Source organism: Primulina huaijiensis, chromosome 3, assembly GCF_012295235.1.
Source record: "Primulina huaijiensis isolate GDHJ02 chromosome 3, ASM1229523v2, whole genome shotgun sequence".
Lineage (NCBI taxonomy): Eukaryota > Viridiplantae > Streptophyta > Magnoliopsida > Lamiales > Gesneriaceae > Primulina > Primulina huaijiensis.
The window spans coordinates 5,285,796-5,304,493 of record NC_133308.1 but is presented as its reverse complement, the minus strand read 5'-3'; the positions used below and the strand labels follow the sequence as shown (position 1 = coordinate 5,304,493).

General features: G+C 41.2%; 1 protein-coding gene across 1 annotated transcript; it reads right to left on the bottom strand.

Annotated features, from left to right (window-relative positions):
- Window positions 1-681: 681 nt before the first annotated feature.
- On the bottom strand, window positions 682-4,028 carry LOC140973312 (protein phosphatase 2C 50-like). The gene is made up of 4 exons (XM_073436006.1): window positions 2,471-4,028; window positions 1,822-2,181; window positions 1,588-1,693; window positions 682-1,325 (listed from the first exon to the last, which is right to left on the bottom strand). The coding sequence occupies exons 1-4, from the start codon at window positions 3,284-3,286 to the stop codon at window positions 991-993; spliced, it is 1,617 nt and encodes a 538-aa protein (XP_073292107.1). The 5' UTR covers window positions 3,287-4,028; the 3' UTR covers window positions 682-990.
- Between the last annotated feature and the right edge of the window lie 14,670 nt (window positions 4,029-18,698).

Below are 18,698 nucleotides of genomic sequence, written 5' to 3'. Positions count from 1 at the left end.
ATATTATAGTTCAAATAAAATTATACAAAATAAAAGAGAAATTATCGTTATTTTTTCTCTTTAGCCTAAACTTACAAGAGTAAAGGAATCACGTTGTTTTCACCCCTATATATATATAACGATATCGTTTCTCTCTCGGATGGAATCTTGAAATTTCGTGATATCCTCTCCCTGCCCGATGGAATCCGAACTTTCGGATCTCGATATTATCAAATACGGGATAAAGAGAGAAAAATAGATTATTGTTTCTCATGGAGACGAAAATTGGATAGAAGAGTTACGAGACTTGTCCTTACCCAATCCCATCCTGAGGTAATATCCGCTCAATATGACTCAAGATAAAATTAATCAAATCGAGAAAATTAATTTGGTTCACAATTTAGATTTTAAAAATCCAAACCAAACCAATGTTTAATTATAAAAATATTTTATTGATTTATGTCGATGAATTTGTCGTAATTGAATTTATTTAATTATTAAATCTATTTATTTATTTCTAAAATTTTTTAAAAAATATTTATTTTTTAAGAAAATTTACAATTTATTTAATTTTTTAACATAAATATAAACATTTCCATATACAAAGTAAGCATGCGCATATACAATAAAGATAAATTTGTTTGAGAACACAGATTAAAACGCCTACAATTTCCCAAAAAACAATTTTGAGAAGGAAAAATCGAACGACGTACAATCATTAAACAAATTGAGGGAGAGCATTTTAAAAGTCGAAAATGGTTGATAATTTAGTATTTCTACCACATCATTCTATTCTATTCTATGCCAACTTTCATAAAATTCCTATTTTTTTTCCCAATAATAAAAAAACAATGTACATTAGCATTTCTTGGGTACAAAATTTAGACAAGTATCTCTCTACGAAGTACACTCTAATTACTAACAAACACTCCACGCCCAAAAGAAATTATTTTTGGATGGTCTGTTTTTTGCTATCGATGAGATACTACTACTACTCATGTTCGCAGGTCATCAAGATTTGCTCTTGAATTTTCTTTGAGATTTCAAATCCACTACGATAACAGATATGTTATCCTCACTTCCTCTCTGAAGAGCAAGATTTGAGAGATACTCAGCTGCGGATTGTGCAGCGGGATCGACTCCCAGGCCTTGGTTCACTATCGGTTGAGCACCATTCTTTTTGTGCCACATTAAAAGCCGTTTCCTAGCCACATCACATGCTTCCTCGTTCGTCATGACATCCCATAACCCGTCGCTGGCCATGATAAGACACTCGTCTTCTCTAGTTCGCGGAACAAACATGACTTCTGGCTCTGGTATAATCGATGGCTTCAAGTATCTGTCACCTGTAAAGTCGGGGAAGCAGATGAACTTCAGTTGCCGGTTTTATTTTCTGGATAGAAAATGTCCGAAGTTGGAGGTAGAAGTAATGAGAGAACATGCGAAAAACTCGACATTAACAGGGCACGTTTAATGTGCTCTTCCATATCAAGAACATATATTATCTTCGCAGTGGGAACATTAGGCGATTAGGGGCAGTTGACCCCGAAAACATATCAAATCGTCACCTACATTTTTGAGTCAGTAGTTGGAATGTAGAAAACCTACCAATGGACCTTGACATTGCAAGAACACCAAAAACACGGTGTCCATTCCACTCAAACACCTTGCCGCCTGACGCCTCAATCCTAGCATATTCGTCCTCTCGGTTTGGCTGGCAAGTAAATCGAAGAAACATAAATGAACCAATAAAACATAGTTAACTAAGTCGAGCTTTCTCTATAAACATTGAAGTTCAAAAATTTTATATCAAAAGTTTTACAGAAGATAATCGTTGCTTACTTTATGATCAGTTGATAACGGAATTGCTTCTTTGCCGCGACAAAGGACAGCTCTTGAATCTCCGCAGTTGGCAACTATAATATGGGATGAACAAACCACAGCAACCACGGCGGTCGACCCAACAGTTTCTGGGGCAACAGGTTCAAAATTAAGATTAGATGAATCCACGTGTTTATTGTGAACCCCCCTGCTCCTCGTCCCCCCAACTTCACCGTCAACATTTGCAAAGCAATTGGTGAAGACATTCTCCCAATAGACCTGCCGAGGGTCTCTATCACTTCCATAAACCAAATTATCTTTTATATTGCTTATTTCCTCTTCTAGAGCCATATGAATCATGTCACGACAATAATTTGCGACCTACAAGAGGAATGCAACTTATAATGAACGAACCAGTGAAGAATATAAATAAGGTTGCAGAATTGAATATTTCGAAATTTTAATACACACAGATAAGTAAACATGACAATGGGTGTTCACCGACCGGCTCAAGAACTAAAGCAAGATTTTCTATATCAAAGATATCCCCAAGGTTTGAAAGCCTCAATACAACCAAAGTTTTTCCAAACAAACAAGAAAGGACTTCAAAAAGATCAATGTTTGATATAAACTATTTTATAAATTATCAATACATCGAGACGGTACACACCTGAGATCCACCGTGACCATCATACACCCCATAAAAATGTGAAGTTAGATGGCTCAAAGTCTGACTTATCCCATCTACTACCTGTCCTCCGATAAACATCATGATAGGAATTTTCATAAAATGAGGTACAGACATAACTGCATCTTCCATCTCTATCGAATGTCCACGTATCGACACCGAACCCCAAAGGGGAACACATTCTAATTGAAATACACTCTTAACACCACCTTTTCCGGGGACCTTCTCATTGGCTAACCGAAGAGTGACAATAGATGCCTTTACTGTAAGTTCATCTAAAGAATTTTCGTCATTTGGTTTAGCAACGATTCTATCATCAAATGGTTTCTGCTGTATGTTTCTTTCCTCAAAAGAAATGATCTTTGCAACAATTTGACCATTCTCGATGCTCTCAATTTCGAGAGCAATCGGTGAGAGTGTCTCCGAAGGTAACTCGAAACCACTCATAATGCTGGGATCTTTCCCAACTACTGAGAGAATTTCATGTTCCTCACTTTCCTGAACTTCACGAATTAAACTACCATTTTCAGTCATGTGTATCATAATTGGCGCCACAGGTCTTGCTACATTTCCCACCGGTATTGACAAGTTAACCTCGTTAGTTTCAGGTTTAACACAATCGTCTCTGTTATCCCACCTAGAATTAACAGTTTCATCCTGTATCAGAGCTGGATCTGACATCAAACCCGGGGTCCCGCTCAATAGTTTGATTCGTTTGATTTCTATTCCCGAATTTTCACACACAGGATTACCTAAACTAAGTGCCGCTGCAACTGAAGGAGACATGTCTTCCATCATTTCTCCAGTAACCACAAGTGAGGCGAATATATCAAGAGTTTTGATGTGTCTCAGGGCCTAAGCCAACTCTGACCATGAAATTCAAGAAACTAGGTGCACCACAAAGATGAAAACAATCAAAAATGCATGAGGGATCTTCGGGAATCAGATTTTCAATAGACCGTTGGACCACTATTTTAACATTTCAATTTAAGACGGAACATAAATGACGCCTACAGTTCCCACTCTTTTCCTGATAGGAAGGAATTAAGCAAAAATACAAAATCACTTAAATACTCTGGAATTGTAGAAAAAGGACAAAATACAACCAACCCTTATCCAAAACTCCGAGAAATGAAACCCATCGAGAATAACCCAGGAAAAAAGAACCACCAAAACCTTCAAGATTCGCATGAACACTCTTAAAGATGCCAACTTTTTTGCCAAATGTAAAAAATAGGTTTCATGGCATTGAGGCAACCCTTCTCAGCCTCTTGATAATTTGAGCTGGATTATTCATTCTTATACAGCAAACTAATCAGTCAAACTTTCTCATGAACAATCAAGATTTATTCTTCAACCAATATGGTACAAGTAGGGACAGCCATAACTGCATCAAAGAACAGATATTTAAAGTGGATAAGAGGGTAAAAAAAAAAAAAAGTAGGGGCTCTCCTACCAAGAATTCATTCGAAACACGAAAAAGGGCGAGAATTGAAAAGGGCATTAAAATTATCGCCTTTGCAGATTATTTGTGCTGTCGTTTACTCCTTCATATGACACATGTCGATGCGATCATTGGAGTCGAATAAATACCTTTGCGCAGGGGAAAAAAAATGAAAAATCAAAGCAAACTTCACGCGACTCCTTCAAGAACCACGTGTCCTATATGAATATATTATGTCAGCCATGACACACGTAAATAATTCAATTTATTTAATATTTATTAAAATAAATAATTTGAGTTCATTTCCAAATGAACATAAAATTGCAATTTTATTTTGTTTGATTTAAGTTTGATCTTGTAACTTGTCAACATTTAATTTTTATTCAATAATTTGGATTTTATTTTGATTTTGTTTTTTCCTTTTTTATGTTTGAAACTACTAAATATATCGAATATAGTTTATTTGACACTGATTCTTTCCTACGTAAAAGTTTGACCGTCAAAATCAATTGGGACTAAGCGCAAAAGGTCAAATTGTAATAAATCAGATTTAAAGTCCGAATCGTTCTCACATTGACCAATATTTAATTATTAGAATTTGAATTACTTAATTTAAGCTAGACTAATTCAATTAAATGGGTTAATGAAATTATTAAACTAAATTCGGATTGAATTAAAGTAGTAATGAAATTATTCAAAGTCTTGTTTAATTATTCTGAAATTCCCTAAATTATTTATCAACTTATTTATAGAATTAATAAATATATTTTTAATTAATAACCTAAATATTTATATTTGAATTTAATTAAATACAAAACATTAAGATTTATGAAATCTCAGTTTTCATCCAAGCACTAAAATCAAATATTGTCTTTTTTGTCGATTTAACGGTATGTTGATTGACATCTTTCATGTATCTTTAACCAATTTTTTTCGATTAACGCTTATTCAACAAACATTTAAATGATCAAACTATTCACAAGCAATATTAAACAAACATCAATCAATAATTAGAGGCAAAAACTTGTGTGAGACCGTCTCACGGATTGTATTTTGTGAAACGGATATCTTATATGGGTCATCCATGAAAAAATATTACTTTTTATGTTAAGAATATTACTTTTTATTTTGAATATCGGTGGGGTTGACCATTCTCACAGATAAAAATTCGTGAGACCGTCTCACAAGAGACCTACTCATAATTAGAAGTGTCGTCTCAGTCGTATCGTGGCTTTATTCTAAAAGAAATTAATTCATAAAAACTAAATAAATATATAAATCAATGTTTGAATATATGAAAGCAAAATATATAAAGGACATAATAAGATCTTAGCGTGAAAGACGTGATTCCCATTCTTGGCTTCCTCTTCTCTCAACCCTAGCCACCGATGTGAAGTGTCAAGAGTCCTTTTTCAGTTTTTGGCAATTTGTATTTAAATCTCCTTCAAAAAGCTCTCCAAAATATCTAGAGATAGAGTCCTGATATGTTTGGAAGGAAGAAAGTCAAGTTTCAATAATAAGAGGAGTTCTCTTGTGAGACGGTCTCACAAATCTTTATCTGTGAGACGGGTCAACCCTACTAATATTCACAATAAAAAGTAATACGTTTAGCATAAAAAGTAATAATTTTCACGAATGACCCAAATAAGAGATCCGTCTCACAAAATACGATTCGTGAGACCGTCTCACACAAGTTTTTGTCCAATAATAAAGATTCAAAAATCTATTATTTTCCTTATTTGCGGGACAATCCATGTTCGGAGTCACGCCTCCAGTGTGGGTTGACAGCCTCTCTACTTTTGTTTCCTGGTGACCCGCGCTGGGTTGGGAAATTTTGCACATCAAAAATCTTCGATCCAATACCAACGCACGTGCATGTGAGCTATTCATTCGTCTTTCACTCGACTTTGAGTATTCATTCTCCATCTTTCCGATACTTCTCGTGAGCTTTGCTTATACATTCATTTGTTGACATTTTCGTCAGTTTTCTCCTCCTTTTTGAGATTTCATTAACATCACATGATAAATAATTATTAAATTAATAACTGTAAAAATAAGATTGACACGATGAGGATAAGCACAAAAACGACATGAAATTTAAAGCAAATCGACAATAATTTTTGTGCTTATTAAATCTCCCAAATTTAGCTTTTGATCGTCCTCGAGCAAAATTAAAAAAAAAAAAAAAAAAACGAAGATTTTAAAAGATTCCATTCAACACATGAAACAGTCCGCCCCAAATTCACCCACCAAAACTCGTCATACTTAATAGAAAGAAAAGTGCTTTAGAAATCAAGAAATTTACTTTCACTGCAACTTTGCAACTTCAAGACTCGGGACCTTAACTATGATCGATCAAGCAAATGAGACGTGTGTAGCGTGTTGGTCAAACATCATAATTCTTAATTGTGTTTGTAATGCCCTAGATTCGACGGTTGTCCTCTGATACCCCCATAAGGATCCGGGTCGCTGATGACCCGGACACCATCAAGAGCCCGAGCACTACATATTTCCCAAGTATTCTTCGAACAGCCCGGTCTCCCGCGCAATCATCGCCCGAGCTCTCATATAAGTACCCGGGTAATCAATTGCCCGGGCCATCTCGAGAATTGAACCACACTCGAGTATGATTGATACAGGACGTCTAATCTGTCAAGAGCAACTTGACTTTGGCGTGTCATATAAGTCATCAGGAGGTATGGACGGCCGACTTGACATATTTAGTAGGTAGGCGCGGGAAACGAGGTACCTACCCCATTTTCTCCTATAAATAGCAGGTATCCTTCTCATTTACTGATTCTGAAATCTTTGAACTCTTAAGCATATACATATTTTCTCCCAAATATTGCTTGTGTTCATCTTCAACCTGCTNGGTGTTCCTCCCACGGGACCCAATCTTATTACCATGACCCCGGAGGAGTTGGCAAGAATAATCTCCGAAGCGGTGGAGAAGGCTGTGGCCAGGAGAGAAACTTCTCGTCAAGTTACACCACCCGGAGATGTGCAAATCAATGAGCAGGAGCAAGAGCAAGAGTTGAGGGAGGAGGAAGTGAGAGGAGAGGATGAGGAGTCTAGTGCTGGATCCAAATCACCTACCGTGGCTGAGGAGTTGTTGGAGCTAAGACAGAAAATGAAAGTTCTGGAAGGGCAGTTGGAGAGTCGTAGCATTTCTCGAGCTACTGCTAAGGGTTGCCCATTTACTGATATCATTGTCCGGGAACCTCTTCCCGGGAACTTCAAATCCGCCAAAGTAAAAGATTACGATGGCAATGCGGATCCTGAGGAGCACCTCGCCAGGTTTGAAAACATGGCCATGTTACACTGTTACACAGATCGAATCAAGTGTAAAGTGTTCCTCACCACTTTGGTGGACTCAGCTCAAAGGTGGTTTGAGGGACTGTCCCCTCAGAGTATTAGTTCATTTAAAGACTTCCAGAAGGTGTTCCTACACCACTTCAGTAGCAGCAAGAAATACAAGAAGACTGCTTTTAGTCTTTTTGAAGTCAAACAGAACCTGGATGAAAGCTTGAGGGCTTATATTAAAAGATTTAATAGAGTGGCTTTGGATGTACCTACTTGCGCTACTGAAACAAAAACTACGGCATTCACACAAGGGTTGAGGGAGGGTGAATTTTTCAAGTCGTTGACCAAAAAAGTGCCCGGGGATTTCGAGGACTTACTATTTCGGGCAGAAAAATACATCAACATGGAGGAAGCCCAGAAGCAGAAAAGGGAAGCCGTAAGGAAAGAAAGAGGAGACCGGGTAGCTAGGCCCGAGGAGAAAGGACAGAGAAGGAATAATCCAGGACACTTCTCTCACCACGTGCCTCTTAAGATTGCCCGGGACAGAGAGGACCAGGAATGCAGTAGGGATCTGGCCCCGGACCATCAATTATCCCGGCCTGAGAAAAAAAGATTTTGTACTCTCCATAAGGTATGCTATCACAACACCGAGGATTGCAAAACATTGAAGGGAAACTATTCCTTCCCTTCCGCCCTGGAGCAAAGTCAAGCTAACAAGAGGCCGAGATTGCCATGGACATCTCCACAGCCAGGGTCCAATGCTCGGGAAGGAAGTATGAGGAGTATACCGAGAGGAGAGCATGGGAGGAGAAGAGATCCCGAGCTTGAGACAAAAAAGAATTCACCCACTGCTACGGGGTTGATAAAAATGATATCAGGAGGCTCTACTGATGGAGACTCCAACCGGGCGAGGAAGTCGAGGAGTAGGAGGGGATGTATGGAGGTAGATGGAATGAGAAGGAGCGAGGCAGTAATTAGTTTTGGCCCAGCAGATTTAAAGGGGGTGAATCTACCCCACAATGATGCTCTGGTTATCCAAGGCCGGGTTGCAAATTATGACATTTTGAGAGTCTTTGTTGACTCGGGCAGCTCTGTAAATGTAATTTTTAAAGACGCCTTTGGGCAGATGGATTTGCAGGGTTACCATTTGGAAGCCGTGGAAACTGCCCTCTTTGGCTTTGCTGGCCATGTGGTTTACCCGGAAGGGGAGATTGTCCTACCATTAACCTTGGGCTCCTAGGATCTCAAGAAAACGGTGATGACTACTTTTACTGTGGTAGACTCCCCTTCATCATATAATATCATTTTGGGGAGACCAGCTATGAATGAATTAAAAGCTGTGGCATCTACCTATCACCAAAAAATTAAGTTCCCAGTTGGCAGTAAAGTGGGTGAAGTCCGGGGAGACCAACCTTCCTCCCGGAAATGTTATGTAGAAGCTGTCCGGGTAGATCAGAGCAAAGCAAAGAAGGCTGGGAAGAAGGCCCGAACTGATGAAGTAGGGGGATGAGCAGTTGAGAAGGGAGAAGTGCATTTTGTAGCAGAAGAGGAGCAGGAAGTTGTGGAGATTGGACCACGCCAGCAGATCCGGGTGGCCCGAGATCTTAATATATCCACCCGGGTCAGTCTACTTAACTGTTTAAAGAATAATATTCACGTTTTTGCTTGGTCCCAGCAGGAATTGACGGGAATCTCTCCCTTGATATCTGAGCACCAACTAAATATCCTCCCGGGATCTCACCCAATAAAGCAGAAAAAGAGACACTTTGGCCCCGAAAAGGACAAAGTTCTTGATGAACAAGTAAAAGAGCTTTTGAAAGCCGGTCACATTCGGGAAATTCAATTCCCCGTTTGGCTCTCGAATGTGGTATTAGTGCCTAAATCAACAGGGAAATGGCGCATGTGTGTGGACTTTCGCGATCTCAATAAGGCGTGTCCCAAGGATCATTATCCTCTGTCCCGTATTGATCAATTGGTGGATTCCACATCGGGCTTCGAATTACTGAGTTTCATGGACGTATACCAGGGGTACCATCAAATCCCCCTGGCCAAGAGTGATCAAGATAAAGCTAGCTTCATCACCTCGGGAGGTACATTTTGTTATATTGTAATGCCTTTCGGGTTAAAGAATGCAGGAGCTACTTACCAGCGTTTGATGAACAAAGTCTTCGAGAAGCAACTGGGGCGAAACGTGGAAGTCTATGTGGATGATATCCTGGGGAAGACCCGGGAGGTGGCCAGCTTTATTGAGGATCTAGAAGAAACCTTTGCCACTCTCGTACATTACGGAATCAAGCTTAACCCGGCCAAGTGCATTTTTGGCGTAAAGAGTGGCAAATTCTTGGGATTCAAAGTGACCGATCGGGGAATTGAGGTAAATCAGGAGAAAGTCAAATCCGTGCTGTGCATGCCATCTCCTCGATCTGTCAAAGACGTACAAAAGCTGACCGGGAGGATTGCTTCCCTCTCTCGATTTATTTCCCGATCAGCACACAGGAGTTATCCTTTATTTCAGGTATTGAGGAAGGCACGACAATTTGGATGGGATGATAAATGTGAACAGGCCTTCCAGGACTTGAAGATCCATCTTGCAGAGCTCCCTGTGTTGGTGAAACCAGAGCCCGGGGAAAAATTATTTGTTTATCTATCCACCACAGAGTATGCTGTCAGCTCAGTTCTAATAAAAGAAGAAGGCTCCGATCAAAGGCCTGTTTATTATGTCAGCCATGCTCTGAGAGGACCCGAACTCCGGTACAGTGAAGTGGAGAAGATTGCTCTGGCCTTGATCATGACTGCCCGGAAGCTAAGGCCTTACTTCTTGTCACATCGAATAATTGTCTTGACTAATAGTCCTATAGGCAGGATCATGACTCATTCTGAAGTATCTGGGCGAATGATCAAATGGGCAGTGGAGTTAGGAGAGTATGATATCGAATACAAACCCCGGGTGGCCATTAAAGCGCAAGCCTTATCAGCCTTTTTGTCCGAGATGGTACAACCCGTTGAAGATGAAGTATGGAGGGTGTTTGTAGAAATACATGAGGGAGGTTGTGCTGAGCATCTCGGAGGAATGGCTTTGGCCCGGAAAACAATGCTTGCCGGGTTCTGGTGGCCAACTCTTAGCCAGAATTATGCTCAAGTGGTCCAGGCCTGTGAGAAATGTCAACATCACTCAAACTTCCAACATAGTCCAGCCACTCCCATGAAGCCTATCTGGGCATCTTGCCCCTTTGATCAATGGGGCATGGATATTGTTGGTCCTTTCCCAACTGCTAGGGCTCAAAAGAAGTTCTTGTTGGTGGCTGTGGATTACTTTTCCAAATGAGTAGAAGCCGAGCCATTGGCTAAAATTACTGAACAGGAAGTATTGAAATTTTTGTGGAGGAGCATTGTGTGCCGGTTCGGAGTGCCCAGAAGACTAATCTCAGATAACGGGAGGCAATTTCAGGGCAAAGGAATTACATCTTGGTGTCATGAAATGAAAATTACTCAGTCTTTTACTTCTGTTGCCTACCCTCAAGCTAATGGTCAAACAGAAGTTATTAACAGAATTATTGTACAAGCATTGAAAACCAGGCTACAAGGCAAGGGAAAAGACTGGGTGGAAGAATTACCCAGTGTTCTTTGGGCGTACAGAACTACTCCCCGAGCACCTACTCAAGAAACTCCTTTCAACATGGTATATGGTTCTGAAGCGGTCCTTCCTGTTGAAATTGGGCAAACTTCTCCCCGGGTAGAATCTTATCCAGGCAGCAATGATCAAAGTCGGGCCATGGAATTGGATTTGGTAGAAGAAAGAAGAGATCGGGCAATAATTCGAATGGAAGCATACCGAGGTCGTGTCATGAAATCATACAATAAAAAGGTCCGAGTACGAGATTTTCAAATAGGGGATTTAGTCATGAAAAAAGTTAATCCCGCCGGGGATGTTGGGAAACTAGAAGCTCGGTGGGAAGGACCTTATAAAATTACCCGGAGGGTTAGCTCGGGATCTTTTTATTTAGAAGACACGCAGGGACGCTCTCTCAAAAGACCTTGGAATGTATTTAATTTAAAGCAGTACTATGCCTAACAGATGTAATTGATTGGTTGAAGATATAATGAAAGATCTGTTTTTCTCAAAGAGAAGTATTATATTATTTGTCGTATCTTAGACTCGGGAAGAACCAATTTAAAAGCCCAGGGCACTACACCCTGGCTCGGGGAACCACACCTCGACCATTCACAAGTCCCGGGACATGTTCCCCGGCCCGAGGCTCCGCACCTTGGATCTAAAAGCCCAGGGCACTACACCCTGGCTCGGGGAACCACACCTCGACCATTCACAAGTCCCGAGACATGTTCCCCGGCCCGAGGCTCCGCACCTTGGATCTAAAAGCCCAGGGCACTACACCCTGGCTCGGGGAACCACACCTCGACCATTCACAAGTCCCGGGACATGTTCCCCGGCCCAAGGCTCCGCACCTTGGTTCTAAAAGCCCAGGGCACTACACCCTGGCTCGGGGAACCACACCTCGACCATTCACAAGTCCCGGGACATGTTCCCCGGCCCGAGGCTCCGCACCTTGGATCTAAAAGCCCAGGGCACTACACCCTGGCTCGGGGAACCACACCTCGACCATTCACATGTCCCGCGACGTGTTCCTGGGCCACACACCTTGATTATTCTTAACTCGGCAGGATCCAGGCTAGGGACATTCATTCGTTACGAAAATATGTTCTTTTCTTATCTCAATTGTTTACTAAAAGGTCCCGGTTAGTTCTCAACACTTGAAATATTTTCTTGATGTTTGCATAAAAAACAATGGTATTACTCGGCTATCAAGAGATTAATCGAGACACTATTGAAGGAAAGAATTTGTTCAATAAAAATCCGAGGACAGGAATTACAGAAATAAAGAAAAAAGAGAATACAACCCTAGTCTATATCAATATGGTCGGATCCTGGCTCGTCTTCCTGGTTTTCCTCCTTCTCCTCCTCACCATCCTTAGGAAGGGATGCAATGGCCAGGCCAAAATCAGGAAAATTTTCCTTATCCTGGGGTAAGAGTCCAGCTCCCTCAAATTGTTCCCTGCACTTGTCAAAACCGGTCTTGAAAACAAGGTAAGCCTTATCTATCACGGCCTTATTGAACTCAGGAGATTGAAGGAAGGAAGCTTGCCATTTATCCTTATTATGCTCCGCCAGAGACAAAGCATTCTCGGCCCTCTCTGCTCGAGATTGTTGAACTTCTATCTGCTCGGATAGAGAATGGTTTCTCGACTCCGAGACAGACAAGGCACCTCGCAGATTCTCCTCCCGAATGGTAGCTTCATTGAGGTCCTCCCGAGACTTGTCTAGTGCCGTGTGAGCCGACTCCAAGGAAGCTTTTAGGATGGTGATTTCCTCTTCGTGAAGGCTTTTAGCCCGAGCAAGCTCTCCGTGCAGTTGATCTTGGATTTCTTGAGCAGCTCGGGTTTGTTGACCTTTCTTGGTAGCTACTGCCGCCACTTCCTCGAAGGCCGAGATCATCATTTGGGCAGCCTGTACGAAGCAAGTTAGTAAAAGAAAGGATAAATGAAGGAAAAAAGAATAAAGAAAAGACTTACAGATAGGAATCGGTTAGATCCCTCAAAGAACCGAGCACCAGGCCCAAAATTCTTCAAAAAGGCATCTTCTTCAGGAGTGAGCATAAGCTTTAAGCGCCGAATACCTGTTGAACAAGCTCCCTCCAAGAAGATGTTGGGCCAGGTGGGTTGATCGGTCAGAAGAGGCTATTGGGGAGGCTCCTCTGTAGGTTGACGCTGGGGAGGAGTGGTTGACGAGCTCTGCCCTCCTTCCCAGTTAGATTCACCCAGAATCCGCTCCGGGCTTGCAACAGCCTTTCGCTTCCTCCGGGAAAGGGGAGTGTGGTCTTCGGGGTCTTCCCGGGATGAATCCCGGGTCAGCTCTTCTTGCTGGGTTTCCACCCGGTTCAGCTCAGCTTGCCGCGCTGCTTCTGCCTCAGCCTGTTTCTTCTCACGGGCAGCCTTCCGGGTTGCCAATTTCTTCTCCTTGGCAACCCTCTCCTCTTCCCATTTCTGGAGAAAAGCCTCTTGCATTTTGGAGGAATCTGCGCAATAAAAGAGAGGATTAGAAGAGATTATAAAGGACGGATGAATAACAAACTAAGAAGACAGGAATTAGAAAGTTACCGGGTTGAGGGTCCGAGCCAGCCACCTCGTCAATTGCCCGATCTATCGGGTCTTCAGCCCGGACGCTCAACCCATAAGTGATCAAGTGCTCCTGGGAAATAAGGGAGGAGGAAGAGAATTTTTGACCCTCCACCAAGTCTTGGCTTCGGGTGTAAAATTCCTCGAATTTGTAAGCTCGGGGAAGGACAGGCTGGGGAGGAAGGGAGGGAAGAAACCCTGTTAGACAGGAGAGAGAAGATGGGAGTTGTATAAAAAAGTATCTTCCTTTCCATCCTTTTTGGGAAGAAGGAATGTCATCAAGGAACCGGGCGTTAAGCCGGGCAGAAATGGAAAAAGCATTATCACCTAGCCTACAGGTAAAGTAGTAATGAAGAATAAGGGGGGTTAATAACAAGGTCATGCATACGAAAAAGGACAAAAGCCGATGCCATAATCCGAAAAGAGTTGGGATGAAATTGATTGACAGGCACCCCAAAGAATTTGGCGACCTCGATGTAAAAAGAAGGGATGGGGAAGCGAAGACCATTCTTGATTTGGTCCCGGAAAAAAGTAGTATACCGAGGAGGAGGGCTATCTGCCCGATCAGAGGGGCCGGGTATAATAATAGGAAAGGAAGAGGGAATAACTCCTAAGGTACGGAGTTCCTCATCCGCCCCCGAGCGCAAAGTGCTGCTCATTGAGGAGAACCAAGGAACTCCCGGGGCCTCAGAAGAAGGGCGGTCAGAAACCCGAGCTTTTCCCTTGCCCTTGCCCTTTCCTGGGGCTCGGGAAGTGCCCGAGGAGGAGGGTTTTGAAGAGGAGGGTTTGAATAGAAGGGTTTTTTGTTTTTTAGAAGGTTGAGTGATAGAACGGCGAGGCAAAGAAGGAGAGGAATCAGAGCGCAGTGCGGTGGATTCATCGCTAGGAGAGCCCCGCACATTAGCTCCAGAGGTAGAAGAAGTAGAATTAGACATATTACGAAGGAAAAACTTACGAGTTTTTAGGAGGAGGATGGTCGGGGATCGTTGGAGCTAGGTGATTTTGCGTGGAGGAGCTTCAGGGAGAAAATTCGCAAGGGCTTCGCCTAGATTTCAAATTTGTAAGTGTTTTTTCGAAAATAAGAGGCCTAATATATATAGGCTGTGTGAACGGATCTCGGCCGTCGATCCAAACACACTTGGAAGATCAGGATGCACTCCGAAAAGTGTGCCGGTATACGAAGGGACACACACAATTATTAAAGTGTCAGACTTATCGGTTCCTCGTAAGGCGAAACGTTCCTGACCGTTAGAATGAAAGGGCACGCGTCATTTTGACACCTCATCAACAACCCGGGAGATTTAAAAAACCTACACATCATGTTAACCCCGGGAGATATCAACCCCCGGAATCTTATTATCAGCCCGGGAAATTTGAGGCCCCGGTACTCTAATTAAAACCCAGCATTTTATGTTAAACTCGGGTGGTGTGAGAACCCGGCATTTCATATTAAAGCCCAGAATTCATTAACAGAAGAAGAGGAAGAAAAAGAATTACATCTACTAAAATTTTATTGAGGAAATAATCTATGCCATGTTACAGCAGCTAGTTCAGAATCTACAGAATCCTGCCACTCAACTATCCAATTATTTAGTTCATGGATTCTTAAACTAGTAAAGGACTCGGCAGAGGAAATCTTCTTTAGCTGATGCCACTCCTTCCATAGCATTGCATGCAGGAGAACTTGATCAGTTGCTAGCTCTGTAACGTGGTTGACATCAAATTGTTGTTTGTATCTTCTCGCTACTGCCCTCTGGGAACGAGTAAATGCCAAACCATGTTGATAAGAATTCTGGAGATCTTGAATCTTGAACCATGAAGACATAACCTTTACCGAGATATATTCTTCAATAGTTTTCTTCAAGTCTTCCAGATAAGGAAGCATCTCATCTGTGACAATGACATGCGTGCTGCTACAAGCGGTAGACTCACTCGAATTCGGCATATTGGATTATTGTTCTTATTTCACTTTCATCTTCTTATTTATAGACAAGTGGTATTTAATGTGGAAGAAGGTGGAGAGCCATGTGCTAGTCTAAACGTTTTTCATTTATGAAGAAAGAAGGAGCTACAAATATCAATGTATCGGAATGAACAAATTCTTGGAACATGGAATGATATGAATGCGAAGCGTGTGTCATAATGACGTCTCTTGGAATACCCGAGAAGAATAACCGACAGAGTACCGTATTCAGGGCCCGGAAGGCATGAGGCTCGGGCATTTCAAGGAAATCCCGAGAGGCTAGAGGCTCGGGCATTTCAAGGAAATCCCGGGAGGCTAGAGGCCCGGGCATTTCAAGGAAAGCCCGGAAGATGTTAAGGCTTGGCATTATGATTTATCAATTAATCTTGTCCTACTCGCGATATATATGTATCAACTGATAAACTTAAAAGATTACAACAAAGTAACGACAAAGACATGCTAGAATTAGTATTTTATTCAACCATAGACATTAGCACGTACTACATCATCATATTCTTCCTCTACATCAATTATCCATATTTTCACCCAAGCAGCTAAAGGCCCGGTGGAAGTCTTCAGGAAGCTGTCTGAATCGGCAACACGCTTAAGGATTTTTATTTCTTTCCGAAGCATTAATTGGTAGATACGACCATCTGTAAAGACGTCTACCCACTCAGCTATATGCAAATGCTCTCGCACTCTCTTCAGTTTGGCCACCAGGCTAGGAGTAATAGCTTCTCCAGAATCATAAAGAAGTTTCAGCCCCTGAAGCTCTTCCCAGTAGTCAAGAATTGCGTGAAACACTTCATCTTCCATAGTAGATTTTCGAATCTCTAGAGCGGATTCCTTGAAGGCTTCGGTCATACTCTGAGTTTTCGAACTACTTGCACCAGCCATTGTGTTTCCTGGATGACAGTTTGTTAGTACGATTGAAAAGTGGGTGAATGGCTATGTATAGGAGGAAGGATCTAATCACAGCCGTTGATCTATAAATGCACGAACGTCTAAGATACGTTTTTTGAAATGGGGCCAAGAGGTGAAAAGACGTGTACGGTTATCAAGGCGTCAGACTTATCCACTTCTCGAAATGCGAAACGTCTTTTAGGCGGGAATTTATGCTATGACACGTGTCATCGTGGTAATAGCGACAGGGCCCAAGAATGTTAAACGATAAGTTATTATGAATCCGGGGGATAGGAGGGCTCAGCATCTCATCTCATCTCTGGGATATTTGAAAGCTTCAATTCTGTGCACTGTTAATTATCTAGGACTGATCGGGACAGCGAGTCAAGCTCTAGCCCGACTATTTTAGGGATGGGTGGTGATACCCCCATAAGGATCCGGGTCGCTGATGACCCGGACACCATCAAGAGCCCGAGCACTACATATTTCCCAAGTATTCTTCGAACAGCCCGGTTTCCCGCGCAATCATCGCCCGAGCTCTCATATAAGTACCCGGGTAATCAATTGTCTGGGCCATCTCGAGAATTGAACCACACTCGAGTATGATTGATACAGGACGTCTAATCTGTCAAGAGCAACTTGACTTTGGCGTGTCATATAAGTCATCAGGAGGTATGGACGGTCAACTTGACATATTTAGTAGGTAGGCGCGGGAAACGAGGTACCTACCCCATTTTCTCCTATAAATAGCAGGTATCCTTCTCATTTACTGATTCTGAAATCTTTGAACTCTTAAGCATTATACATATTTTCTCCCAAATATTGCTTGTGTTCATCTTCAACCTGCTGACTTAAGCATCGGAGTGGCCACGCCGGACACCCCTCCGGCGCCCATTCACGAGTTCCTTTCATTGTTTGCAGGTGCTATTGAAGCCATTACCTTCACTCAAATTCCCTAAAAACTATAAATTATTGATTTGACCCATTGGAGCTCCTTACCCGGCTCATTCATTTCAACGAAGTCACATCATCCTCATTGTAGCAAGACGAGTCTTTCTAGCGTACTTATGTCATCACTCACATGCACACTAGAAAACTTCTCAGGATGTCACCCATCCCAAAATTGTACCAAGTCAAGCACGCTTAACCTTAGAGTTCTTATGTGATGAGCTACCGAAAAGAATATGTACCTTCATGATATGAGTAATAATTATCAAAATTTTTAAGCACTCCTCAACTGCACGGTCCCATACCTGAACAGTTTTGGAATCCCTTTCCTTCCGGTGTAAGAACTGTTTATTCATGTTTCCTTCGCCTAGAATCCTGTTATGCAACCTCATGACACCGACGATCACCCCCTGCCCTGTTTGGCCCCGGGCCTCACAGTCTTTTAGTTTAAGGTTGCGCTCAAGCATATCACTAATATAACTTTCAATCAATCTCTCGTGAAATGTTCCATATGATTGTCATTCATACTATTCTCTACTAAATGTTGGATGATTTTGGCTCGGTAAATAGGTATTTATAATCTTATAATGTTAGACCACGATTCACAGCTACAATAAAAGATATAGAATTCAAAAATGTTAGAAGCAAATAATTTTTACGATATAACACTCTCTCATCTCTAATCCTCATTCTTTATCTCTAAACCTCATTCTTTGTTTCCCTATAATTAATTTTTTTCCTCTTTCATCATTCTCCACAATCACCTTTCTTATTAAATTTTTTTTTCCAATCACAACTCCATACGTACCCATTTTTCCCTTTTTACAAACTTCATCTTCAATAGAATCTTCTCTTCAAACATTGGAGTTTTTGAAATTTCTAAGCGACAGAAGATTGCTTCTCTAAAAAATAAGTAATGTATGAGTCGGCTTTTAGGATAGTTGATGGGATTTCAAAAAATCACACGTGAGGGCAAGACACACTCCAATCAATTTTCAAATTAGGCTAGAAGTCGAAGAGGACTCTAGGGATAAAAATGATGTAATTGGTTAAAAATAAAAGTTACATGCATGCTTTTTTTTTAGTGTTTCTAATTTTTTAATCTATTTATACTACTTATGACCATTAGTTAGATATTATATGTTTAAATTATATATTTAAAAAAATATTAAGAAAATCACGTGGTTCGATTTTCGATATTTAAATTTTTTTTATTTTTCTTAATAAAACCTAGAAAAAATTTAAATTTTTTTTGTTGACGTCGTTCAATGTTTATCATGATATGTTTGTGATCATAAGATATTTTTCATTGCGTTATGCGTTTATCTAACAATATTAAGAACAACTCGCTGTTAAATCAACAGACAATGATAAGATGTACATATTTTCTAATGTATGTATAAAAGTTGATTAATAGAATAATATTTATTCCAGAAAAATAATATGGTTAAGAACAT